The 27,283-nt window shown below is 45.8% G+C and overlaps 1 protein-coding gene across 1 annotated transcript; it reads left to right on the forward strand.

Annotated features, from left to right (window-relative positions):
* Positions 1-678: 678 nt before the first annotated feature.
* LOC134049979 (sodium/hydrogen exchanger 2-like) lies at positions 679-25,318 on the forward strand. Its single transcript, XM_062502765.1, has 12 exons — positions 679-934; positions 2,294-2,757; positions 3,466-3,716; positions 6,912-7,129; positions 10,564-10,760; positions 13,987-14,076; positions 16,198-16,268; positions 17,305-17,469; positions 17,890-18,004; positions 19,211-19,345; positions 24,229-24,301; positions 25,182-25,318. The coding sequence occupies exons 1-12, from the start codon at positions 679-681 to the stop codon at positions 25,316-25,318; spliced, it is 2,172 nt and encodes a 723-aa protein (XP_062358749.1).
* Positions 25,319-27,283: the final 1,965 nt, after the last annotated feature.

Genomic DNA, 27,283 nt, shown 5'->3' on the forward strand with positions numbered 1-27,283 from the left:
AACTATTCTGAGCAACTCAGTTTTTGATGCTGTTTTCAAGAGAGAGGAAGAGAACTCTTCCTGTTAATCTTTTTTATAGGAAGCTTTAAGCAATTGTAGAGCCTTAGTTGTCCCACACAGGTGCCTTCCATTCCTGCAGCTCTGTATTTAGCCCAGCAAACTGGGTGATTTGCTTGTTTTACCAAATGAAAACTGATTTCCATTAATGTTTGTGTTGTGTTCTTTGTGTGGGCACTGCAGAAATCCAGGGAAGCCCCTTGTGTGACGGAGCTGTTTCAGGATGGGTTTTTTTAATGGGACCTGTTCTGTCAAGTCTCTCTGTTCTAACAGCTGTGAAGGTTATTTTTTCCCTCTCCTTTAATGGTTTATGAGGGGCTGGGAGCCAAAACACATCAAGAGCTGGGAATAAAATGTGAGTTGCACCATTGGTCTGAGGTCTCACGAGGCACTTCCTCAAGGAAGCATCCACAGGAGGAGCCCCTATTTGGGCACATGGCACCAAAGAGCTCCACCGTACAGTGGGATCTCCCGGCTGGACACTGGACCAGGGAGGGAAGCCAGCCTGAGGTGGAGCATTTGCTCCTCCCTTTGCATCCTCCCCCACGAGTGCTGGAGCGTCCAGCAGCACTTCCAGCCACTCGCCCACCGCTGCAGGAGCAGCCAGCGGCTTCCAGGGACATGGAGAGCCAGGGACACAGAGCTGCAGCTGTCCTGGCTGGGTCCTGCCTCTCCTGCATCCTCCAATCCCCCTGGGTGGGAGCCCTGCAGGAGCCTCTGCTGGAGGATGCGATCCTGGAGAACGTCAGCTGGGCTGCCGAGGAATCCCAGGGCAACGACTCCTTGGAGCACGCCTTCTTCTCCCTGGATTATCAGCACGTCCAGGTCCCCTTTGAAATCACACTCTGGATCATGCTGGCATCCTTGGCCAAAATAGGTGAGGTGTCCTGAGAGGATGAGGAGGGATGGGGAATCTCTGTGGGGGTGATGTGGGCAGGAGTGGCCTTTGCCAAACCCTTGGAATTCGTGCACCGTGTGCCAGAGACACTGCACAGGTAGAAAGCAAGTCACATTTCAGGTTGGAAATGGTGGTTTTCCATCTAGAAATTCACATCTGGGAGTGCTGTTGCTATTAGGAGGAAAAATACTGGGTTTCCAGGAGGTGGAATTTGATTTAACTGCAGGACACACCAAGGTGTGTGTTCACCTTGATTTTGCTCTATGCAGGTGGTCCACTGACATCTTCATCTTAAAATGAAGATCCCTTTTTCTTCTAAAAGTGCCCTGTGTCTGGCCAAGGAATAATTCCATCCATGTCCAGGGTGTGACACAGCCTAAAGTAAAATATCTGTGTGTTGATTGTCTATGAAAGGTCATCTCAGAAAGATTTAAGTTATGCAAAGTATCTGATTTTTTAAAATCTTTTCCTTTGAAAAACTGGGCACAGGAAAGTGAAAATAATCTAAAAATATTTTTCTCCAGAATTGTCTTAAAGTCTGTTAAATTACTGCTATAAAACTTATTTTACAGAATTTTTTCTTGCATTTCTTTTCCTCAGAATGGAGAGGTCTCTAAGATTTGGTTTGATCAGAATTTTTCAGATGGAAAAGGTCTTTTTGTCTGATTAATTTCATGTTACATAATGAGACCCTAATTCTAGTCACATGCAAGAAGACATAACAATGATCAGAAATTTTTAAAATTATTATTCTTATTCTCATTAGGTTTATTTCAATGACTTTTTCTTTTGATAACTCACCTTGTACTTGTAGTTGTTCTAATCTTGGACATTGCCCAAGACAGGCTGGATTGGACAATTTTTAGCTTTTTAGCTTTAAATACTAATGATTAAATACTACTGAAAGTGGACCTGTTTATAATTAATGAGAAGGCTTTTTGTAATTTTTTTTTAGTGTATAGCATCTGTATTGTGTTTAAAATTAGAAGTTGCTATTTCTGTTAGTGCTGAAGATGAGCTGCTGAGTAGATTGCATAATTAATAATTCCAAGTACTGTTTTATTTATGCAGATTATTACTTTTTGTTTGTTGGCTCCATATATCTCTCTTACCTTAGGCTATGATGAAATGAAGTCTGAACAGACAGTAATTTGAGAAAGTTTGGTGTTTTCAGTAATTCTTAGGTTTTCTACCCAATTTCTGAGCAGCTTCGCCCTCTGTGAAGGGTGTGGATTTATTTGTGCTACTCCGAGGTGTCACCTGCTACCAGTGGGAGTGTGGGGACCTTCTCAGGGTTAGGGTTGATAGCACCAATTTTTTTCTCTCCATGCCCTGCAGGGTTCCATCTCTACAACAAGCTGCCTTCTGTCGTTCCCGAAAGCTGTTTGTTGATATTTGTGGGGCTCATCATGGGGGGAATCATCTATGGATTAAACGATCGGTCACCACCAGTGATGGACAGCGACATCTTTTTCCTCTACCTCCTGCCCCCCATCGTGCTGGACGCCGGCTACTTCATGCCCAGCCGCCCTTTTTTTGAGAACATCGGCACCATCCTGCTCTACGCCGTGGTGGGGACCATCTGGAACGTGTTTGGGATTGGCTTTTCCCTCTATGGGATCTGCCAGGTGAAAGCTTTCCAGCTGCAGGACGTGTCCCTGCTGCACAACCTCCTGTTTGGCAGCCTCATCGCCGCCGTGGACCCCGTGGCTGTGCTGGCTGTCTTCGAGGAGATCCACGTCAACGAGAAGCTGCACATCCTGGTTTTTGGAGAGTCGCTCCTCAATGATGCTGTGACTGTGGTAAGGACCAGCCTGAGCTGGGGTATTGAACTTGCAGGGGATGGTGCTGACTGATGGGATGGGAGATCTCAGCCTGCAGAAAAGGAGGCTCAAGGAAGACTTTGTTTCCCTCTGCATCTCTGGGAAATGAGGCCGTAGCCTTTTCTCCCAGGGAGCAAATGACACGATGAGAGGAAATGGTCTCAAGTGTCACCAGGGAAGATTTAGATTGGCTATCAGGGGAAATTTCTTCATGGAAAAGGCAGTCAAGCTTTGGCACAGGCTGCCCAGGGAAGCGGTGGAGTCACCGCCCCTGCAAGTGTTGAAAACTGTGTGCATGTGGCACTTGGGGACGTGGTTTAGTGGTGAACATGCCAGTGCTGGGTTAATGGTTGGACTTGATGACTTTGGAGGGCTTTTCTAACCTCAGTGAATCTGTGATCTGTTGAGGGAAACGACATCAACAACCCCTTCTAGAAAAGGACTCCTGGTCCAGTTCTCTGGCCTGAGGTCCTGGGCAGCATTCAGGTGAACTTAGAAGTCTTCAGGTTTCTCTTTGACTCCGCGTCTGGGGACAGAAATGTCTGTGAGGGCCACAGCAGTCCTCTGGTGGGAGCCAGACCTCCTGGGCAGGAGGTGATGCTGCAGTGGCAGAAATCCCAGCAGTGTATTTGCTGTCATGGTGAACATCCAGTTAACATCTGTTTCCCTCTTCCCTCCCCCACCAAGGTGCTCTACAAGCTCTTCCGCTCTTTCTGTGAGATGCCAACCATCAAGAGCATGGATGTTTTTGCTGGAGTTGGAAAATTCTTCGTGGTTGGGCTGGGAGGAGTTTTAGTGGGGCTGAGTTTTGGGTTCACCGCCGCCTTCACCACGCGCTTCACCAAGGACATCCGTGTCATCGAGCCCCTCTTCGTGTTCCTGTACAGCTACCTGTCCTACCTCACTGCAGAGATGTTCCACCTCTCCGGGATCGTGGCGTAAGTGAGGCTCAGCAGCTCCTCTCTCCAGGAAAGCTTCCTGCCTGTATTCACTGAAAAATACCCAAAAACGTTTTAAAATTTGGAAATCCGTGTATGCCGAGGAGCAGGGCCCTCTCCAAATGTCACTCTGTTTCCCAAATTGCGCATCAATGGCTGATGTAGGATTTCTGTAGGTTGTTGAGGAATGTTTGTTTGAGCTCTGTGGTTTTTGCTTGGAAAGGCTGGATGTTCCAACAGTGAGATGTCTGGTAAGCTTGGCAGAGCCGGAAGAAGTTTCTTAGCTTATTTTATTATTTTTCACATGGCCCAGTCAAAACCAGCATGTGAACAGTTACAAGGAGGATTTAGTCAGCTCCTTGGAAAGGTTTGGTCTGGGTTTGCAGCACGTCTGTTCCCACATCCCCTTCCCCATCTGCATGTCCTTGGTGTGACAGAGCAGCGAGTGATGGGACAGGGACTGAAGCCTGAAATATTCCTGCTTTTTGGGAGCAGAGGATTCTAAGGGAAACCTCTGCTTTGGAGATTCTGACTTGGCTTCAGAAGCTCAGACACAGCTCAGTCTGGCCTCAGGTGTCAACCAACACCTCTTGTCTCCAGTAACGTTGGGAATCTGCTGGCCAATTTCAGCCAAAGCTGTTAGAGGTCATCCAGTTAATTTAGTTTTATTTATTTATTTTTTTAACTCAGTACATCTTTCAATAAAATGAATATTTTTGGGCCATATCCTTCAGATTTAAGAGACTAATTAAACTTTGTGCTTAACTTGTTGAACGTCTTGCTGCCAGAGCAGATGCTGAGACAAAAATAGCCAGAAAAACCCTAATGTTCACCAAAATCTCACCTTGGAAAGGAGAGAGAGAGGAAAACCAGAGGGATCCAGCCCTCCTGGATTCTGTGGGGTGGCGTCTATGGAGTGTGGCTCTCTACCCAAACTGAGTCAGCTGGTTCTGAGGACCACAACCATTTAATATTCCCCCTAAGACACCAACATACACCTACCCTGCATCAGTGGCTGCAGTGTAAACAACCGTGCAGCTGATGAGAATGAAGATAAAAAGCAAATAAAAAATTGAAGTAGGCTCCCAGCTCAGCACAGAAGTATCTGGGAGATCTGTTTTAAAACTAACGATGTTTATATGCTTTGGATGTAAAGCATTCCTGCATTTTGCAGATTTTGTTTCCTCAGCTGGTTAATAGGAGCAATATTTGAGTGTTACTGAAAACAATTCCAGCTCTGGGAATAGGTAGGAAAAACCTATTTATAGGAGTGCAAGACAGAGCAGTGAAATAAATATGCTGCATAATCATCGTGGAGCAGAAAACATTCAATCCTAATGGTGTCTCCTTCTATCAATCACAATCTGCTGTACCCATTATGGAACCCATTTGCTGTTCTTTTGAATAATGCATTTTTTTCTAAAGCAAAACAATGGCAAAGGCAGCTGATTCCTGCACTGTGCCCTTCTAATTGCCAAATTATAAATGCCTGTCTTATAGATCTAGAGTTCAAACAATTCATTCTGTTGTGGCCAGGGAATACTGTATTATAAGAAGCAGCTTTTGGCAGTTTGTTTCTTTGAAAAATAATTTGATTGCCAAAAAAAATCAATTCTACATAGTCCAAAAAATATAGAGAATCTGAATACAGCTCAGTCTGTGAAACTGTTCTGTAAATGAGTTTTAGTTTGATTTCTTTCTTTCTTATTCTCTTTTTCCTTGCCCCTTGCCTTGGTGGCAATGTCCATCTTTAGCCTGGACAAGTTTATTCCCTTTCTGTGACCCTGCTGTGATCCCATGTCCATTCTCCAGGAAGCATTCCCAAACCACAGCCCTGGAAATTACTTGCCCATAAATACTTGGATTTCTGGGTTTTTTACTGTAACTATATTCCTCATTATTTATTGAGGCAGACACAGAAATGGAACAATTTATTATTTCGTTTTCAGTCTGTGGTTCCGTCCCTGTTGCTCTTTCTGGCAAAGCAGGGCAGAGCTAAAAAGGATAAATCAAACCAGGCCTGTATTAGAATATTTTTATATACTGGTACATTTTCTTATGAGATGAAATATGTGAATTCAAATATTTGTTGGAAAAGGGACTTGAATCTTAGTCTCCTGCTGCTGGATAACAGAGGATCCCATTCTTCAGCAAAAGCACTGTGACTTTCCCAATTCTGACCTTTCCTATCCTCTGCTTTTGCCACAAATCCTCTCCCTAAAGCCCAGTTTTAAATTCAAACAGACCCAAATGTTTGTGTCTTCAAAACAATGCAAAATGTTAGTGAAATTCTGGGGTTAAATAGAGTAATTTCAGTGCAAAGCAGTAATTGCCTGGCAGTTCTCTGAGCAGCTCTTAGTTGATAGCTCTGAGTGAGCCACCACCTCTCTAAACACCTTAGTTTGGGTCACTTGCCTGTCCTGGTCACAGCAGGTGTGACCTGGTCACACCCAGAGCCAGGGACAAGCCAGGGATCTGCTTCTCTCTTAGGTTTTCTATGATCCAACATCGTGATGTTCCATGTGGAAGTGGTTTTCAGTGCAATAAAAATATGGATGGCCTTACCAAACGGCACTGGAAGTCAGGTCTTGGAAATTTAAAGCCCTTTCTCTATTCCTGCTGCAATATTTAGAATAAAAATGTTTTGGTCAGATTAAAATATAAAAAAAAAATGGAGCTTCAGCGCTTTGAGTGCTCAATTGTTTTGACCTCCTAGGACTGCTGGCCTGAAAATGTATTGATTTGAAGAGCTGATGAATTAGGCTAATGCCATATTCCCTGCAACTTGAAGAGCCAATTATCCATGAAAAATTGCCAGGCACTTGCAAGATTGGAGTTTGGCAAAGTTAAAGAACAGGAAAGGTGTGGGGATGGGAAGAGTTGGGTGTTAGTTGGAGGTGTTGCTTTGTGCTCTGATAAAATGCAACAGGTGATGAATTGTTCATCTGTTAAACAGGTGTTCAACAGAAGTGAACAGATTTGGACAGTTTGGGCTACCTATAAGGTATTTTATTATCCCAGTGGTCCTGATGCTCTTGGCCTGATGTGGGAAGCGAATCAACCCTCTGTGAAACGTCTGTGAACATCCAAGACTTGATGAACCTTGCCTTTTTTCATAAATGATGCGCTGATTTTCTGTGTTGAAGTAGAAAAACATATTGTTTCTTTTCTGTTGTTTATTTCTCCCTTCCTCAGCATCATTTCCTGTGCCATGGGCATGAAGCGTTACGTGGAGGCCAACATCTCCCTCAAGTCCCACACCACAGTCAAGTACTTCATGAAGATGTGGAGCAGTGTGAGCGACACCCTCATCTTCATCTTCCTCGGAGTTTCCACCATCGGGGAAAACCACGAGTGGAACTGGCCCTACATTTGCTTCACGGTTATTTTCTGTCTCATTTGGAGGGCACTTGGTAGGGCAAGTTGTAGATCTTGGTTTCTCCTGTGTGCTGTTGTTTGTGGGAGTGAGGAATGAGATTCCATTAGATGAGAGGGTGCTCTGCCCCTCCATCATCCTTTTCTGCTCTCTCTGCAGAGTGATTGTTCCAGATGGGGATGCTGGGACTGGACTGAGACATCCCAGCCAATGCTTCCTGCTCCTCCATCTTACTCAATTCCAGATCTTGCATTTTGCTGCACTTCCCTGCTCTGTGCACGCACTGGTGCTGCATGGAAGCTCTCATGAGATCTGTTTTATCAATGTCTCTTTTTTTGACGTGATCTTCATTTGCCCATGATCTCCTCTTCCATTTCAGTGTTTTTTGATCCCTTGGTATTCTCCCAAGAGAGGGAATCTGTAGGTACATGCCTTGGGGTGAGAGATCCATGAAAATCCTCGGGTCCCATATTCTGAATTGTAGCAGTTAAAGAGATTTAATTTATAACAAGCTCATGTACAGCAGCATCCTTCACGGGGAAACTGGAGGAATATTCCAGTAGCTGTCCTGGGTGGATGAGAGTTGGGACCTAGACTGTGATCTAGACTGTGTCCAGTTGGTTTTTGGTTATCTCCATGGATGGAGAGTCTACAGCATCCCTGGAAAACCTATCAGGGTGTGTGACCAACCTCACAGCTTGGTGGTAATGAGGAGCAAGGCAGGAAAATACTCTCCTTATGTCTGATCTCTGCAGTTTCTTTAGCCACAATTATGATGAAAACCCAAGTCCTGGTTCCAGAATTCCCTGGGATCCCATTTTCATGCATTGAAAATGGCCAGAAAAAAAAATAAATAGATGTGCTGTGTTTCCATTCTCCTCAGTTGCATCTTGAGCTGATTCTGTGTTGGGAGAGGCTGGACCTCCACTCTTCTTACACTGTTTGGCACCTAATGAGTGCAGAGTGCCTCAGTTATGGGTATATTTAGATATTAATGATATTTGTGAAAATAACAGCATTTTTGGCAAAGAATTTGAGAGCTTAAAAAAATTCAACAGGATTTAAACCAGTGAGTCAAGCAGTGAACTCGAATTTGACAGACACTTCAATAAATTGTTTAAATAGGTTAGTCCATGATTAGCAAGGCAGAGCAGAATAAGGTTTATTAGCTGTTAGGACATGCCAAAGTTTGTTTTAATAACTGTGCACCATACTTGGAAATGTGCTCATTAGTCAGTTTTTTGTACATTCAAGTATTTTATTACCATTAACTGGTTTCTCTTAAATTATTTGCTCAGATAAAAGGACTCCTTAGTGAGTTTGATTTTTTTTTTATTTTTAGTCCAAAAATTCTTAATTTCAAAATATGAGAACATAACAATGCTACAGATCACCCCAGCAATCCTCCCTAAGTACAACCCTTCTGAGAGCAGCTTAAATTATGCAGCACATTATTAGGGAAGGGCTCAGGCTGCAGCCACCATTTTCCAGTCAAAATTTCCCTGGAATAAAATAAGAGTATACAAACCAGGGCTGAAAATTGTGTGAGTGGTCCTGAAGAGCGTGTTCCTGTCCTGCAGCACCTTCCTGGGAAGCTGTCAGGGAGCTGGCAGGGTGAGAACTGGGAAGGGGCTGCACCAAGTCAGACTGGGAAACTCCTGCCTTGGAGATGGTGATGGAGATTAGACCTTGGCCTGCTCAGAGCCATCCAGCAGCTCTGGATTAATTAATAATTAATTAATAATTGGATAGTAGGGAAAATTTCTTCATGGAAAGGGCTGCTAAACATTGGAATGGCCTGCCCAGGGCAGCGGTGGAAACAACAGCCCTAGAAGTGTTAAAAAAATATGTGGATGTGGAACTTGGGGCCATGGGTTAGTGGTGCCCTTGGCAGGGCTGGAGAAATGGTTGGACTTTATGATCTTGGAGGGCTTTTCCAAGCTTAACAATTCCAGGATTCTAGGATTCTGGAGGTGCTTGAGGCACTGATCCAGAAAAGGGAGGTACCCCCACATTGACTTGCAGGAATTGGGGACTTTTGGGGTGGGCAGTACTGGGATTGGTGTGTAAACTGTACCCCAGTCCTTCACAGAACACCCTCAGTGCTTTAAATATTTGAAAAACGATTCTGCTGAAATCCGGAGAGTTCCTTTGGTACAAGGAAGATCCTCTAAAAAGGAAAAGAGAGAGAGCCCTTGCAGGGCAGCACTGGGGCTCTGCTGATATCCAAGCCCTGGGGAGATTTCCTCCTGCTCTTTCCCAAGGTATATGCAGGAGAAAATACATTCTGCTCAGAATGATTAATTGTATGTCATCTCCTGGAGCAAACTGGCCTTGAATTAGTTTAGGGAATGCTAATAATAATTTATGAGGAAGGATTAAATTAAGACAAAGGCCAGGATATCAGCTCAAGTAAAATTTGTTCCTTTAAATCATCGGCACTGCCTGAGCTGTAGAGTAGGGGTGGATGTGATCGGAGGGAGGCTTTGCTTTATTTTTTTTTTTAAGTTGCAAAGAACCTTGACACCCAAATGCTTCCCATCTGCTGGTTTGGGCACCAGTTCTGCAGAGCTCCAGGGATTGGGAAGGTGTCACAAGGTTCAGTTAACTGAGTTCCTTATTCCCAAACATCCCCAGCTTTTTGTTTTCTTCAAACTCCTCCCATGTGCAAAGTTCAGCTATTTTTAGCTGGAGGTGTGTGGGTAGATGTTTGATACATACATAATAAATGCACTGTTTTTATTTCTTTAACAAACACCCTCTAGAAAAGCAGCAGTGCTGTGGCTCCAGCTAATTCCTAACAAAAGTCAGCGACAGGCAGTGCCATCAGTTCTCAAAATGGTTGTTAATCTTTGGGAAATAGGATGTTTATCACATCCATTGGTATTAAAATCACAGCCTACTGATTTAAGGCCTGACTTTTTGTACCTTTCTGCATCTGTTTGTGCATTTGTAAATGACTGTAAATCACAGCAATTGCTGTGTCACCTCATGTAGCCTTCAATCTGTACAGTATAAATCTGAGGGAAAGAAATAACATTAACACTGATGGAATATAGCTACTTATCCAAGCTACTGCTTGAAAACTTCAGCAAATAGGAGGGCAGTTTGTGGCTAAGTTGTAGCTGATGATTTGCCTCAAAAGCATTTGTAATCTCAGCAATTCAGTCATTTGTTATCACCAATTAGAATAAACCAATTAACGTTTCAGTCAATATTTGTAATCCCTCAAATTAGAAATACGTTGGGGATTAAGTTTTATCTGGACAAAGCAAATTTCAACCTGTTGGATCAGACCGGAAGAAAATTTCTCCTGTGGCATATTGAGAATATACCCCCCTGTGCTCTGGCTAGCTCCTTGTAGTTGGTATTTACCAGTAACGTGATGTTTCATGGAAAATGTAAGACTGTGAGTTTTCTCTGATTGTTCTGTTTGACTGATGTGCCTCAATATACCTTCCTGCTTTTCAGGGGTTCTTGTGCTGACTTTCTTTGTGAACAGATTTCACGTGAACACCATCACCAGTAAGGACCAGTTCATCATTGCCTATGGGGGGCTCCGAGGGGCCATTTGCTTCTCTTTGGTTTTCCTGCTGCCTGACTTCCACAGGAAAAAGCTCTTCATTGCAGCAACAACTGTGGTCATCCTCTTCACCGTGTTCATACAGGTAAAACCAATACTGGGCACAGACTGGGGATTAGGTCCCCTCCAGGAACCTGATGGAGAAGATTTCTCTCCCTCATGCTGGGGCTGTAAGTTCTGGTGCTCCAGCACTGAGTTTTAAGGAATTGTGGTGCTTGGGAGGAGCAGCAGCTCTCAGCATTGCTGTGACATCTAGTGGTAAAACCATTCCTGCAGCTTTCTGTGGGATGAGGATCTTGGATGTCTCCCTGCTGTTTTCTGAGCAGCAGCAAGTCTCTAAGGGCTTCTCTAAAATACAGCTTTTAGCTCATCTGGAAAACACTGCCGCATTTGGAGGAAGATGTGGTGTAGAAATTGGGGTTATCTGGTGCTGAAGTGAGCAAGGCTGATGTCCACCTGCTGTTTATCCCAAAAAAGTAGAATGGGTCTCCACAGGAGTAAAGGGAGTGGGATGTGGAGGTCTGCAAAAGATCTCATGTAGAAAAACTCTCTTTGAGCTCCTGGTCAAGGACACGAGGTCCATGTGGAGCTGCTGACCAGGAGCCACCCTCGTCCTGCCCTCGGATGGAGGGAGCAGCACAGGAATTTCTGGGCTTTTGGGAGATGGTGGCTCGTGGTGGCAGCTGCCGAGTGGCCCCATGGCTGAGCATCACCCTCAGAGCAAATTCCTTCTGCTTGTCCTGACTGAACTCCTCAGGTGAGCGTCGAGCACTCGGACAACGCGGAGGTTTGGGGTTGGTTTCACTTCCGCACATCCACCTAAATCCTCATCCTGAGGTGGAAAAGTGGTGGAGGAGAGATCAGAGTGTGTTGTGCCAATGGGATCAGAGTGGGAGCCGCAGGGCAGTGGGACTGGGCACAGCATCAGCCTGAGAGGAGAGAGCAGGGGCCAAGCCAGGGGTGGGCTTGACGAGCTTTAAGATGCAAATACGGGTGAGAAATTGAAAAGCCCCGGTCCCCAGGCACGTCTGCTCTTGAGCCTCACACAAAGGTTGTTCTAAGGCAACAGCTCCAGCTTTGGGAAATCCTTCCCGGGGCAGGGAAAAAGGCTTTTGTGTAACCTCAAAGCTCAGCTGGTGATATCAAGTCTGTGCAAAAGGGTGAGAGTTAAACAGGGTCCCCGTGTGGCCGGGGAGACCCCCTGACCTTCATCCATTCATGGGAACATTGAGTCTGCAAAGGAGCTCCGGGGACCTGCAGTGCTGGGTCCACCACGAGAACAGGGGGAGGTTAAAACACAGGAAAACTATTTAAAACCTGAGGCAGAAAGATATTGCTGGAGCTCAGCACAGACAAGGTGGGTAAATGTGACAGAACCTTCAAAAACCTGGGTTTGCAAGTCAAGTTTGTGGTGCTGCTGCTGGACACATCGATGGGTGCATTATTGGGGAGGGAATATTTTTATTATCCCAGAGTCATGGTCACTGTGTGTGGAATGGTCATTTCCACTGTGTGTGCAAAGGGCAAGAGAAATACTGGCTGTGAAACAACTTCTGTGCATAGTGGACATTTTTGTTCTTGTTTTATGCAAAATGTTTTCTTTATATTCACAGTGATCTCAGTACAGACTTGATGGGGAGTGTCTGTGTTAAAATAGGACAGAACCCAAGGCATAGGTAATTTGGGCCCATTTAGACTGGTTTGGGCCAGCAAAGCATCTTGTCAGAGCTCAAACCTTCCACATCCTGCAAGTCCCTTGGAAGCCCTGTTCCTGCTGGCTGGAAACCCTTGTGCCACAGAGGAATGGCCACCCCGTGAGCAGTTGGGCTTGGCCACCCGTGGCTCTATCAGTGCGTTCCACAAGCCAGGAAACTCCTCTCTTTTGGCTTTCCTAACCCAGTTGCATAAGGCTCTTCCCACAACGAGCCTGGTTATTCATTTTGAGGAGGTTGACTGAGCCCTTGTCAGGTCCTCAGTGCTTCCAAGCAGGATGGATATGTGTGCCACGTGGACCAGGAAGTTCTCCAGGGAGCTCTCTGGGCTTGTCTGGAATGTCACAAGCCCCCCTCATTGTTCTGCCTCTTGGTGTGGTTTTAAAATCAAGTACTGTTGGAAGTCCACTCACTCAACTTACTGGCCCCCAACCTCTGCCATGAAGTTCTGAGCAAATGTAATGATTGTGAAGGGGGAGGTTGTTTGATGTCCCACTGAGTTCCTGGAAGTGGAAAATATTGTGCGAGCTGTGACAGAGCTGTCAGACACTCCCTGGGATGAGTTATCCCTGGTGGGTGGAGGAGAAGCACAGGGGACCTGCAGGTGTGCTGTGAAATGATGTGTGGCCTGGAATGACACATGGGATTCCCATAACAGTCCCAAATGCTGCTTTAAAATGGAAACAACTGTGGCTGATTATCCAGGAAGGCAAGAGGCCAAATTGCACAGTCTCTACTTAATTTTTTGTAATATCTATTATTTTGGAATTTGTGAGTTCTGTACTATTGACTTTGAATAGTGATGCATTTTTTTATTGCTATTAGCTATTAAAATGACACATTAATTGTTTCTGCAATTAAAAATGTGTTCAACTCTCCTCCATGCCAGCATTTGTGACATTCAGAAGTCATAAACATCAACTACTCCATCATTTTTGCTGTAAACATGTCCAAGAGAAGTCATTTCATAGAGAAGCCAGACTAAGAAACACACCACAGCAGCATTTTAGTTCTCTCACGAGGCTTAAAGGATATTAAAACTTTTCCCTTGACCCTTCCCACCAGGTGGATGCTTTGATTAGGAAACTTAGCCACTGGCTGGCCATCAAAGATCGCTGGAGTAATGGTGTGTGACACACAGTGCTTAAGGAGTGAGCAAACAATTGCTGGCGGAGGCTCCGTGCTGAGAAATCCCAAGGATTATCCTCACTTCAGGCATTTGAACTTGGATCGTTTCAAGCCCCTTTCCATCTGGGAGGCCACAAGCAACAGCAAACTACAGGCTTGTCCTTGGAATTATTGGTTGGTTTTTTGTGGTCTCAGAGAGGCCAGAGGAGGCGAGCAGAGGTTTCCTCCTCTCATCCTCCGTGAGCTCCCATTGACAGGTTCCTACCAGGAGCAAACAAAATGTTTGGGGTACACCTGGGAGAAAAATTTCTAGTCCTGTTGAAGCTTTGCAGGTTTTATCCTGCCAGGAAAGCAGGGCAGAACGCCAGAACAAGGTCGCTGTGGCTCAGCTGCACGCCGGTGGCTTTTGTTCCAGCGCAGGGGATCGGGTGTGAGGAAAGGCTGATTTTTGTGTCGGGGGTTACTTTGCAGGGAATGACCATCCGTCCCCTCGTTGACCTACTGGCTGTCAAGAGGAAAAGGGAGACTGCTCCCACCGTGGGGGAGCAGATCCACATTCGGGTAAGTGGAGCAGCCATAAACACGTGGCCAGAGTGTTCTGATGCCTTCTGGAATGTGCGTGTCTCCAGGGACCCTGCAGATCAGTTTTACCTGAATACTCTGCAGGTCAGCCCCTCCTCATGTTGGAACTCCTATTCAGGTTCCTAACCATGGGTTGTTTTTGCATTGGAAGAGCAGCCACCAATCAGGCTGATATAACTTTAGGTATTGCACGAACATGAGAGGAAAAAATGATTTCTTGCCCAAAACTTTAAGCTCTGACCTAACTCCAATTTCTCTGGTCTCTGGAACAAGAGAAAGAAAGGTGAGGCTTGGTTGCTTTCCAGTCCCATCACCACCATTGGTTTGGATATTTTTGCAAAAAATTGAGGAAAGGGAGGATAAGGTTGGTGCTATATTGGAGGGAACATTTGAAGTGCACCATCCTTGGAATTATTCAAGATTGGAAGGGGACTAGAGCCACCTGGGATAGTGGAAGGAGTCCCTGCCCATGGCAGGGCCTGAAATGAGATGTAAGGTCCCATCCAACCCAAACCATTCCATGGTTCTATATCCATAACCCAAAGGTGGGATTTCATTCCACTTGTTCTCACCACCCTAATGTTGGTATTTGTAGTTATAGAGGACTTCAGGGAGAGGCTCAGCTCCATGAGATCAGCTGCTTCCCCACTCAGCTGAGCCTTTGTATCTGCATCCAATGGAAAATTAATATATTTCTGAATCTAATTGTTCAATCCCAGCCACTTTTCTGTGGGTATGGCTCCTTCAGGAATATTACTGTCATTGTCTTCCTTAGCAATAAACCCATTGGGGCTGAGGACATTTGTAAAACCTGTTTGGCATCCTCACAATGGGGTTGGACTGTAGGGCTTTGTCTGAGGTTAACACAACAGCTCAGGAGGCTGAGGAGCCTTTTCCAGTCATGAACAGGAAAGTCTTTGTTCTTTTGTTAGGGTGTGAATGGTAAATCATCTCAGAAATGTATTTATTAGGAGGTGTGAGCTGAAAATGCAACAATTAAGTTGAGAAGGTAAAAATGCAGATAGTTGGAAATCAGGGATGCAGAAGCCAGAAGCAGCTTTTTTCCTCAAATTTATTTTACCATCTGCATAGCTGGGATATTCTTTCTTGCAGGAGCAATGATCAGAGTGTGTGAATGTAATTCCAGGGAATCAGAGTAGTTTGGGATGGAAGGGACCTTAACACTGAACTCATTCTACCCTCTGCCATGGGCAGGGACACCCTCCCTTATCCCAAGCTGCTCCAAGCCCTGTCCAGCCTGGCCTGGGACACTCCCAGGTATGGGACACGTCGGTGCTTCCCTCCAGTGTTGTGTTTCAGGAGCACACAGCTGCCAACAACCGTGTGAAGGCACTAAACCCACACCAGGCTGCAGGGCTGAGCCAGCTGCTCTGAAACTTTTCTGTCTCTGACCCCCCAAAAAAGATAATTAAAAAAAAAAAATAGAGCTGTAGGAAGTTCCAGGGTCATCAGAACCTGAGCGTGGAGGGGCAGCAGAGCAGAGCCCTCTCCCAGTTTAGAGTCACCATTAGGAAGGAAAGCAGTTTGAGAAATTACAGGGATTTAACTTTTAGGTGGAATACCCAACAAGGCTGAGATTTTTTAATATAATTTTAAACAATAATAATGTATTTATATGAAGTATGATATGCTGGTTTCATTTAGTCGGAGGTGTCTAGTGGAAGGCAGTATTTATTATTCAAGTCAAAGCATCGTTTATGTGTTAGCTACATTTATATCCTGAAGATACTGATTTCCTGAGACAAATTGTCCTCAAAAAACCCCAAATGAGCTTTCCCTGCTGGTCAAGGCCCAGAGGCAGAATATGGGAGCCATCAGCCCTGCTGTACCTATCACAGAGAGCAGATTCATGGCCCTCAGCATTTCTCTGCTTGCCCACATTTGAAAGCAAATCACTGATTGTGCTCCAGCACCAATGGATGAGTGGATGGAGAATTATCCCAGTGCTTCTCTCCTTGTTTCCCAGCTCTGTCTCCTGAGCTGGAAGCATCCCCTGTTGTGTGTGTGGCTTTTGCTGTTTACTGCCTGGGTTCATCACGTATGCAACTGGCGTAGAATGAAATCCTCTCTCCTCTTTAGTTCTTGGATCATTTGCTGGCTGGCATTGAAGATATATCTGGACACTGGGGACAGTATTACTGGAAAGACAAGTAAGGATTTGCCAAAATACAACTGTGTACACGTGTAGGAAAAAAAAAAAAAAGAGGTTGGTTTCTATTCCCAAAGTTTCTGCTGTGGGCAGCTGGGCCTTGTTCATCCTTGTGGCACGTGGGAGGTGGCAGAGGGGCAACCTTTCCTTGTCCAAAGGGACACACCAGGTTTTCAGGGCACTTCCCTGCTTGCAGACACCTCTTGTGCATCACCCCAAAAAAAGATCCTTTCTCCTCTCCCATTGTGTTTGTCCCTTCTTGCCCAAAGAAATCTGCTGGAAGTGCCATGGCTGTGACACGCAGGCTGTGCGCAGTTAACGTTAAAGACCTGAGTTTGCAGCACTGCTTGTTGTGGAGTGAAATAACAGAGGATCTTTTCCTGTTCAGTTTTCAGTAAATTCTGGGAGTTTGTACATTTTAAAGTTTAAAAAAAAATGCATCAGGATTAAAAAAAAATAAAAATACCATAAAATATACTAAAAATACTATCTGCCAAGTTTAATTCCTTAGTGGTCCAGACAGAGATGCAGCTGGTAGAGATGTTTTAGGAATGCCCATGCTTGGAAGTGCCACTAGAGGGTATGGGAGTCACTGCTGCTGAGGAGCATCCTGGCTCCTTGTGAGCAGATCTTAGAGAGATTGATGATCTCAGAGGTCTTTTCCAACCTAAATTATTCAATGATTTGAGCAGAAAAGAAAAAGAATGGCTCAAGAGGGAATCTGGAAGTGTTTAAATCTGTGGCTGCTGCATGTGCTTGTATCACTTCTAGAAGAGTTCATGATGTGTCTGGCACTTTTGGGGGGATTTTGTTGTACTTAGAGAAGTGTTAGTATTTTGACTCATGTAATGTAATGCAGAAATAATGAGGGACTGACCTCTTGGACCAGCGACTTCTGAGGAGGAGTTAATGGGATATAATGGAATTTAATGGAATATGGGGCAGTCGTGGGCTATGACCCTGCTGCCTTGCTCAGGTCTGTTGGTGCTGGGGAGTCAGGGGCGAGGCTAAACCCATCTCATTTTGTTCTCCAACAGACTGGAATATTTCAACAGCAAATACCTGCAGAAGATCCTGCTCAGGGAGTACGACCAGCCCAAGTCCAGCATCGTGCTGCTTTACGAGAAGCTGGAGCGCAAACACGCCATCGAGCTGGCCCAGGCTGGGCAGCTGAGCCACGGCCCAGCCCACCCCTCCTTCCTGTGAGCAAACACCAGCTCAAACTCAGCAGCTGGGGGCTAAAAGTGATGGGCTGGATGAGCATCACCCGGCACTGATGGCGGCACGTGGAGGGTCGCCTGTATCCCCACGAGTTACAGGGAAATGGTGCTGAGAAAGAGGCTCCTGCCAATTTTGGATGGGTTTGCACTGTTAAATGTTCTGGATGGCCACTTCAGACCTCACAGATGGTTCTGCTCTGCCACAGCTCTTTTATCCACCAGGGACCGTATGGGCAGCCCAGCTCTGATGCAAATGCCAAATTCCTGCTTTTCCTTGAGCTCCATCTGCAAGCATGAGCTGTTGGCCGTGTGGGCTGTGGTGGGATCCCAAAGGGGCACTGAGATTTGGGGACGCGCTTCTTGTGCCTCTTCCAAAATAAGATGTTCTGCTTTCCTTTGCAGCAGCAGTGACAGGACTGTCATAAGAGACCAAAAATTGGAGGACACTCTAAATCCTGATGTGCTGGACAACATACAGGAAATATTGGCGAGGAACCTGTACCGGATCAGGAGGACGGTATAACTTTTCCCTCAATCCATATTTTAAGTGTCCAATAACAAGAATTTCCTCGGTTATCCGAACAGCCTGAGCAGATGTTATGAATATTTCCATAATTACCCAGGATGTCTCTTTGTGAGCAGAGAATAGTTGGCTGTGTGGAGCCAGATCCAGTTTCCAAGTCAGTGGCACATTTCTGTTTGCTGCCTGACAGCTTTTGAAAGGTTCACCCAGTCAGCCTATAATTTCATGGAATATTTTCGGCATCGGTACCCGGCAGTGAAAAGGAGAAAGGAGGAGCACGTGGGATTTCAGGCTTTGGCTTAGCAGATCCAGCAGCAGCTCCTAGGGCAGAGCTGGGGTGGGGTTATCCTCACGGTACGTTTTTCCCCATGGAAGAGAGGTGTGAGTGGGAATCAATCTGCAGAGCTTTTAAATCCACCCAGCAGTTTTGCCATGGAATTGGTACCAGTGGTTAAAGGGCACAAACCCCACTTGCTGTTCACAGAATCATGGATCATGTCTGGGGTTTCACACAGCACCTGGGGCTGTGCATTGGAATTGCTGTTTCTAGGGAGACTTAGCCTTAAAATCCACCTAAGCCTTTGTTTTATGGATTACACCCAAAACACACAGTCCTTAGGGTTGGGGCTGGTGTGGGCAGCTCAGCACAGAAGGATCAGCCTCCTGTCCCTTTGCTGAGCTGTGGGAAGCAATGGGATAAGGCTGGGAAGAGACCTGTGGACATGGGGAAGGGATGAAGATGCAGGCACAGCTCCAATTTGCACTCAGTCCTGCACTGATCCAGCCTAAACCCTTGTAGTTACAGCATTATCCCAGTTCCCACTGGTGTTAGTGGAAGATTTCGACTTGGCTGGGTGGTGGCTTTTGAAGGAGGATTTATGGTTCCCATTGTTTGCATGATTTATATGGGAAGGTGGGGTTGATACAAAACTTTGGGGCTGAAGCTGTGAAAGCACCTCGAGCAGAGTCACTGCACTCCTCCTGTCACCTGGACTACCAGGTGTAACTCAGTCTTGTCATCCGGTGATTTCTTGGGTGACTTCACATAAAAAAGAGCAAAGTTTGGAGTCCCATCTCCCTTCTGTGGCTCTTTCTGTCCCACCTCTCCTACATCAGTGTATGCCCACAGCTGGGCAGGATGGCTGCAGGGGGAGGAGGATCCTGCAGGGATGCTCCCATGTCCTTTGTGTGTCCCTGCAGGGTCCGGCGTACAACAGGCACACCCTGCCCGGGGACAGCGAGCCCACGGAGCACGCCAAGGAGATCCTGATCCTGCGGCACAAGAGCCTGCTGGTGGAGGTGAGCGGCAGCGACACCTGCAGCTCCAGGAAGGAGGTAAGAGAGAGCACAGGTGAGCAGCACCATGCACAGGCTGCTCCCCCCACAGCCTGCTTTTTGCTGATGGTGTTCCTTCAAAAGGCAAATTTCTTACTTTAACTTACGCTTCAAAAGGGGTCTCAAGCCCAAATTGTGTTCCAATGAATAGGAAAAATACCAAGGGAAGAGCTCCCCAGCCCAGCTCCTGGGAAACCGAGGAGCCATCCCCAGCACAGATCAGTGCTTTAGGAACGCAGACTTCCACCCGTGCTGGGAAAGTTCTTTACTGAGCAAATGTTGCTATCTGGGCTTCACTCTGTGCATTCTGACGTCTGGTTTTCCCGTGTTTTCTTTTCTGGGAGTTTTCATCGAAGACAGGAATTTGTCTCCTCCATTGTCAGTGGTGCAGAGGGATTGTAAATATGTGAAACTGCTCTGTTCCCCCCCTCCCCACCCCCCCACCCCAACTCTTTTGAAAGGACAAAAGCATTTTTGTGATCTTTCTTATTCATTCTGGAGGTGAGTTTTTTGTTTTCAAACACATCTGCTGGACAGGCTTGAAAGAAGTAAAATAGAGGGAAATTTTTGTACCAGATTCCTGTGAGAACCAAAAAATTTCCAATTTACTGCTGGAATAGCTCTGTTGGTTTATGTTCTGAATCAGAGGAGAAACAGGGTTAATACCACGTCTGTGCCTGATGAAGACTTCTGCTCTTTGGAAATTAGTGAGGCAAGCTGGGCCAACATTTAGCTGTGGAAAAAAATGTTTTCCAGGAATGATGCATGAGGAGCAGGCTTGGTCTTTTCAGTCCCTCCCATCCTCTGTAGCTCTTAAGAGGAAAAGCATTGAACCCTTGTCATGTTTTGCTCCCAAATGCCCAGGTCAGCAGCAGTGCAGAATTGCTGAACATCCAGAGTTGGAAGGGATCCATGAGGATGATTGAACCAACTCCTGGCCCTGCACAGGACAGCCCCAGGAATCCCACCCTGTGCCTTAAAGTGTTGTCTAAACACTCTTTGAGCTCTGACAGGGTTGGTGCTTGCAGTAATTGCTGAGCCATCCTTAAATTTCATTAACTTATCTGAATTTTAGGTTTTGATGGCTTGAGCTGGAGCACTGTCCTAGTGTGAGCTGTGATCTCTAAGCTGAACAGCCAAGCTCCATCACTGAGGAACACAAAATGACCCTTTAGAAAGAAATAAATTACCCTTCCCTATTTAGATAGTAATTTTCCATGACAGCACAAGAACTTGGGGGTGCTGTGGACTTTTTTTCCACTCCAATTTCCTTGTGGAATTGCCAGTCCCGGAAGAGCCCACTGAGAACAGCGGCACCAAACGCTGCTGGTGCTCAGCCCTTCCTTCCCAGAAAGGTGTTCTGGCTCTTGCAAACAACTTAAAGGATTTAATTTGATCATTTACATGCTGATTGGTACTTACAATTCAGAATAGATAGGCAAGAACATGGCATGTTCCTGTAGAACATTCGGTATAATTAAACTTCAAAAGAGCAACATCAAACTCCGGCTGATTTTGAGCACGACGTTCCCTACTTTAAGGATATTTGATTGTTAACCCTTGTGCTCCTGCTTTCCCCTTTTCTGCTGCATTCAGTGGGAAATTCAGGAGCTTTGGGAAAGCTGTTTCTCCTGTTCCTCTGAGTGCTTGCAGCTGGGCTTTAGGGAAACAGAATAGTTTTTGGGGAATTGCAAAAGCAGTAGGATCCACTCTGTGTCTGTAATGACTCCAGGATGATGGAAAATGCTCTCTGAGGGTGGGTAGTGCCCTGTGGATTATGGAAAATGCCAGTTTGATGCTGAATGCTGAATGTTGTGTCATTGGAGCCACTTGTTGGTGCTGCTCACAACCCCTCACTGCAGCCTTGTGCCAGGCAAAGGGAAGCAGATGTGAGTACCAGAATAATTTGGGTTGAAAGGGACCTTAAAGATCATCCAGTTCCAACCCCCTGCCATGGACAGAGACACCTTCCACTAGATCAGGATGTTCTGTCCAGCCTGGGAGATGTTAGTAAATACTGGGAGCTGATTCCAGTGATACCTGTAAGGGTGGCTCTAACCCAAGAACCATCCCTTGGTGCCCCAAAGGACAAGCCAGGCCTGTTTTGTGTCATCAGCAGCTTTTCTGATAATTTTTAAGAATTTACTTAAAATTACTTCACCTCATTTACTGTGAATAGAAATAAAATGATGCCCCAAAGCAATGGGATAAGGCTCTAACAGAGCCCTGAAATATTAACACCATATTAATTTTATATATATAATATTATATAATATTATATAATATTAAGGAGGGTGGGTGAATGCTCTTACTTTGTGCTGTAGGAGGACAGATTGCAGAATTTGTCAGCAGAAAGAAGGAACACTGTGCTGAAAAGTAGATTTTAGCCTATTATAAGTAGCTCAATACTTACCAGTTTTTGGGAAAAAAAGCAGCTACTCATGTTTCTTCCATGCCAAATTAAAAAGAAAAGGGTATTTTCCTGATTAAAAAAAGCTATTAATGAAAAATTTCAATAGTGTTAGAGATTTTTCTGATTGTCAGATATTCCATCTTTTGTAGTTTCACAGGAAAGGGTTTGTCCTTCCAGGTTTTGAGTCAGCAAGGAAAACTTGGATGCTGTTTCTCCCCACGTTTTTCTATTCTACATCTCACCACGAGATGGAAGCATTACAACTGTGTTTGCAAACGCAGCTGGCAATCCAGGACGGGGAAACAAACTTCCAGCAAAGGGCCACTGAAACCCCTGTGGGGCTGGTGAAGCTCCTGCAATTCCATTGCCAGTCTTGGAAAAAGCTTTGGTGATACCTTGAGCGTCAAGAGCTGAGGGAATAATTTAAAAATTCCCTTTGGTTCAGTAGAAACTCTGTTTTTTTCTGTTTGGTGAGCATCTGTGTTTCTTTTATAGCGAAGCTGCTGAGAGCTTTGCTGTTAAATATGAATCTGTTGTAGCTCAGTTAAACTCATATTTTATTAGGACCTGGTTGGTCTTTTCCCCCCAGACAAAATCAGGGATGTGTGGGAGAACATCCTCTCGTGGGCTGGTGGCTTCACCAGGCTGGAGAGAAGCCAAGTTCATCTTGGCTGCTGGACAATCCATCTCCTTCCAAGGAGAAAGCAGTGCTCTCACCAGCATGGACATGGCTCTGTGGCCAACACCAGGCTTCAGCCAGGAGGGTTTGGGTTGGAATGGGATATCTTCGGAATCCCTTCCACCCCAGCCCACTCTGTGACTCTGAGTCACCTCTGCTGGGTGGCTTTAGGTGCCTTAGGGGTCTCCTGCACTTCAGGTGCTTTTGCAGCAGGGAGAGGAGGATCTTGGGGCCTCTCCAAGGACAGTTTGGAGAGCAAACGGGGAAAAAGCAGGAGAAGCAGCAAGAAAAGAACAATCTTCCTCCCTCCGGAGCAGGTTAAATGATTTCCACCAGGCAGAAGGACCTTGGCAGGAGAATGAGGTGACTTCAGCTCTGAACCACAGCCCAGAGGATTAACTCCAAGACTATCTATTTCCAGCAGAAAGTTTGCCTTCCTCTGCCTAAGGACAAAATTCCTGCCCAAGGCTGCTGCTTCCTGGAGCTGTGCATCATTGCTGGCTCCGAGCGCCGGCCGCATTTGGGGCTTGCCTTATTTCAGGCAGGGATCCAGCCCAGCCTGAGCTGGCAGGGCGAATTCTGAGACCCAGGACGGTTTTTATTTACCACGGAGCACCCAGAAAATCCTTGCACCTGTAGCCAGGCAACTTGATCCTCTTTTCTCCTGCCAAAACATGAGTGCACACCCCCAGAAGGAGCTTTTTTGGAGCTGCCTGTGAGCCATGTGCGTAAATGACACAGTGCCTTTGGTAATGATGTCGGAGCCCTTTCATGGAGCATGCTCTGAGAATCATTAAATGCCCCTGGGAATGGCTTTCCAGGGAGCCGGGCAGGCATTGTTATTAAAATGGTCAATAAAAGTGAGAACAAGGGATGGAGGGCAGCGGTCCTCGTTAGGGGAGGGAGGAGAACGAACCGAAACAAAACAGAAAACCAGGCTGGGAGGTGTCCAGAGTTATTTTGGCAGTCTGGGTTTCTGGACCGAGGTGCCAAATCACAGCTGCGTGAGAGACTTATTCCCAGTTTACAGAGGCACTGAACAATCCAGGCAGCATTGTGCTACCTGATTTTTATTTTTTTTGTTCCTATTTTTTTTGTCCTGGAGGGTGGAGATTAGCACTGGAGTGAAAGGACAGGGAGCTCGTTAGTGCCAGCTCGTTACCTGCCTCCTTGGCCTGCAGCCAGCGTGGGGAACAGCCAAGGTGAGAAACATCCATATTCTGGGGACAGCTTTGCCTTCCACACTCCCTGCCCCATTCTCCCAGCTCCAGGGCTGCTCCTTCCCATCCTCTCTGCAGAACCATTCCTGGGGAGCTCAGACCTCTTCCAGAACTCAAAACATAATTGCTGTATTGTGCAATTTTAATTCTTTAAGCCTCTCACACTGGCTCAGTTTTATTTCTAAATTCTTGACAGCCCATAAAGAGCTTCCAGTGTTGTTCAAAGAAGCTGTGGATGCCCCATCCCTGGAAGGGTTTTAGTTGGATGGAGCAACTTGGTCCTGGGAGAGGTGTCCCCACCCACAGGAGAGGGATTGGAATGGGACGATCTTTAAGGTTCTTTCCAATCCAGGCCATTCTGTGATTCTATGTTGTAACAAATAATGATCTGCAAATATTTCCTGCCATCTCTTCAGTCTATTTTTAGCAGTCCTTCTCTTCTGTTTTATTTTTACATGGCAAAAGTTAAACGAATGGGAGTGGAATCCTTGGGGATTGCAGAGGATTGGCAAATGAGGCAGGAGTGTTGTGAACAGATTTCACAAGGCACTAAAATCCTTCTCTCCCCCAGTCCCAGAAGGAGGACTCGTGCTCGGCACAGGGCGAGGCCACCCTGCAGCCCAAGCTCTGCCGCTCCTTCACTGGTAAGTCTGGGGGGCTGGGGGTCGTTCCCTGCCCTCCCCTGCTCACCCTCATCCCCCTGGAATGGCCCAGCAGGTGATGGGGAGGATGTGGGACAAAGTGGTGCTCCTTAAATGAGCCTCATGGGTGAGCAAGGAGAGCCAAAACCTTCCCAGCACAGGTGCCCCCTCTCAGCCCAACCTGAGGTTGGTGTGAATGGTTTGTGTCCCCTCTGCCACAAGGAGGGATGCTCCAACTAGGTCAGGTTGCCTTATCCAACCTGGGATGTAGCTGTTTTAATCCACAATTTACCAGGAGTACTTCAGTTATGTTCCTCCTGAAGAAAACCATGACTGTAATCAGGGAAAAATGATAAAAACTATTGTTACTGGGTAAGTTTTTTTTTTTTTCCACCCCAAGGAAAACATGAGCACCGTGGCCTCTGACATACAGTGGTGACAGAGCAGAAGGAGATTGCAACCCTTCTGTTGTGGTTGCATGTTTATCCCTGTCAAAAAAAATCCCATAATGTGACAACATGATATTCCAGGTGCTCCAGCAGGACACCTGTGTTTTCCAGAGCTGGTTTAAGGTGGTCACTGATGTGAATTTTTGCTCTGCAAAGTTGTAGGTGGGGGCTGCCAAAAGAATGATGATATTGATCCAAATACTTTATGAATTTCAAAATGCAAACCAGGGTCTTTTGGCTTTTCCTTCCATGGAAAACACTGATTTTTTTGTTGATCAGTTACCCTGTTTTATAAATGGGGAAGCGATCCTTGGAGTGGAACATCTCATCCCCAAAGAGCACGTGGCCACCTGGGTGTTTCTTCATCCCTGCTGAACCACAAAGAAGGGGTTTTTTCATGGTGTTTCTCACGGTGTTTGTTTCTCCTCTCACAGTGGGGAACACGGAGAAGGTCCGGGAGGTGAAGGAGAGCCGATCCAAATCCGTGTGTGCCATCCCACCGACCTGGGGCGGGAGGAGCGAGCCGAGTCTGGAGATGCACAAACACAAGGGATGCTCTGGCTCCCCATGAGGGATCTCACTCCTTCAGGGAGGGCTGCTGGACGTGTAGATAATGTAAATAAGATGCACATTGGAAAGGACGGCGTGGGCTGGGAATATCCAGAGTGGTTTGCATGGAAACTCACTGTTATTGCCCAGTGCTGGGCTTTTAGTGGGAACTGAGGGAAAAGATGCCCAGCTGAACATCAGCAATGCCAGGGAATGGCTGAGGGGACATTTCTAAGGAATTTATAGGAAAAAATTAGCCTCTTCAGTCTGGGAAAATTGCTGAAACTGCCTACAACTGCAAGAAAGGATGTTTTAATAAGGTGAGATATGAGATCTTCTCATTACTTGTCAGGGATAGGCTAAACAGCAGGGAGTATTTGGATTATAAGCAGGTTTTATTAGGGGATGGAGGAAAGAGCAGAAACAGCAACATATTTCTTCTGCTCCTCAGTAACTGCTGGATCCTGGCTATGAACATTTATCTCATGAAGCCCAAAGTTAAAGGACATAGTTCAGTGAGGGGTTGTGTCTTACCTGAGGGATTGTCCCACACCCAGTTCTGCTAATGAAAAATTACTGCAGCTGAGTTAAAAGGGGGAAATATGTTCTTACTGGTTTTTAAAAATTTGTATAAGGAATGGTTCATGTCAAAGTTAAAATGAAGAAGCTCCAAACCCAGTGGTGATACCAGGAGATGAGGGTGACAGCCCTTAAATAGATAGGAAAAGCTTCTGATGTGGTTGGTTGGTTGCATTGATCCTGTAAAGATATTTTGGGATGGTCTGTGCTGCCACAGCTGGATTTAGAGGGGTTTGAAAGTGCCCAGAAGGTGACGCAAACCCTGGCTGCTTCTCCCAGGAAAGGTGTGAGCCTTTAGCACAGCAGATGCAGGTAAACTCCAGGGACAGGACCTGAGGAAGACAGACAGCCCAAGCTTTGGGTAATTTTCTTTGAAACTCCAGGTAAGCTCAAGCTTTTGAATTCTTGTCCTTACTGAACCTGACAGGACAAGTTTTAGTTTTGCATTGACATTTTTCTTTCTCTTCTCCTTCCTCTGATCCAAGAGTGTTTAATTAGACCGAGTGGCTCCTTTTGAAACAGCATTAAAAGAAAATGTAGGAATTCACAGACTCCCCTCCATGATAGTTTTGGGCACTCAGAACCAGTCTCCTGTATGCAGAAACACTCCCTTAGGAGACCCCTGCATGGTACAGTGGGGCTTTCATTTTAAATTAAAGGCACAAATTTGTGTGTATTTGCTTTGCAATGATCCAAGGTCTCATTTTCTTCTGAAAAAAACCCTTTTATGGTGTCCTGACATAAACTGAGGTGCTTCATGTTGACTTGAAAGTCACTCCATCACTGGAAATTCACTTCATTGCAAAAGAAATTGGAGATTTTAGCAATAGATGTTTGTTTTACATGTGTATATACATATGTATCGATTTTAATATAGGCTCAGTGTCATCTTCAATCAATTTATTACAATTTTGGTTTGTTTCCTAGTTTAATCCATGTGCATGGGAGCCATGTGGGTTTGGCTGTACTTGGTTTAGTAAACAGCCCATCTTCTAGTGTGTTGTAATATATGATACAATCTAAGGCATTTATGAATATGTTGAAGTGTTCTACGCTTTTATTTCAATTAAACTCGCTGTGTTATGGGATCATCTCTGAGTTATTCTCTCCTTGCATCTTCAACATGCTGCTGGTGACATCATCAGGAGCTGGGGACACTCAGGGGTGTCTCTGGTGTCATTCCAGGCAGATCCTCTTGGAACAGCAGCTCCTACAGCCCTTGGCCAGTGATCCCAAGATCACGAGTGAGGAAAGCGATTGTAACAAGGAAATAAAATCAGCGGTGGTGGTGTTCACTGGTGAAAGTCATTGCATACAGGGGAGAGAAAAAAGCACTGAACCTGAGGGTACTCAGCTCTCTGGGGTTGGAATGTCCCTGTTCACCTGCAGCTTTATGTCCTCAGTGTTT

The sequence above is a fragment of the Cinclus cinclus genome, chromosome 15, assembly GCF_963662255.1.
Source record: "Cinclus cinclus chromosome 15, bCinCin1.1, whole genome shotgun sequence".
NCBI lineage: Eukaryota > Metazoa > Chordata > Aves > Passeriformes > Cinclidae > Cinclus > Cinclus cinclus.

What these genes read in the sequence shown, in the direction of transcription:
- LOC134049979 (XM_062502765.1), top strand. Translation starts at nt 679, where the DNA reads ATGGAGAGCCAGGGACACAGAGCTGCAGCTGTCCTGGCTGGGTCCTGC. An exon ending in CCAGCCCACCCCTCCTTCCT is followed by an intron (nt 17,470 to 17,889) that starts GTGAGCAAACAC and finishes TTTCCTTTGCAG; the next exon opens with CAGCAGTGACAGGACTGTCA. An exon ending in TGTACCGGATCAGGAGGACG is followed by an intron (nt 18,005 to 19,210) that starts GTATAACTTTTC and finishes GTGTCCCTGCAG; the next exon opens with GGTCCGGCGTACAACAGGCA.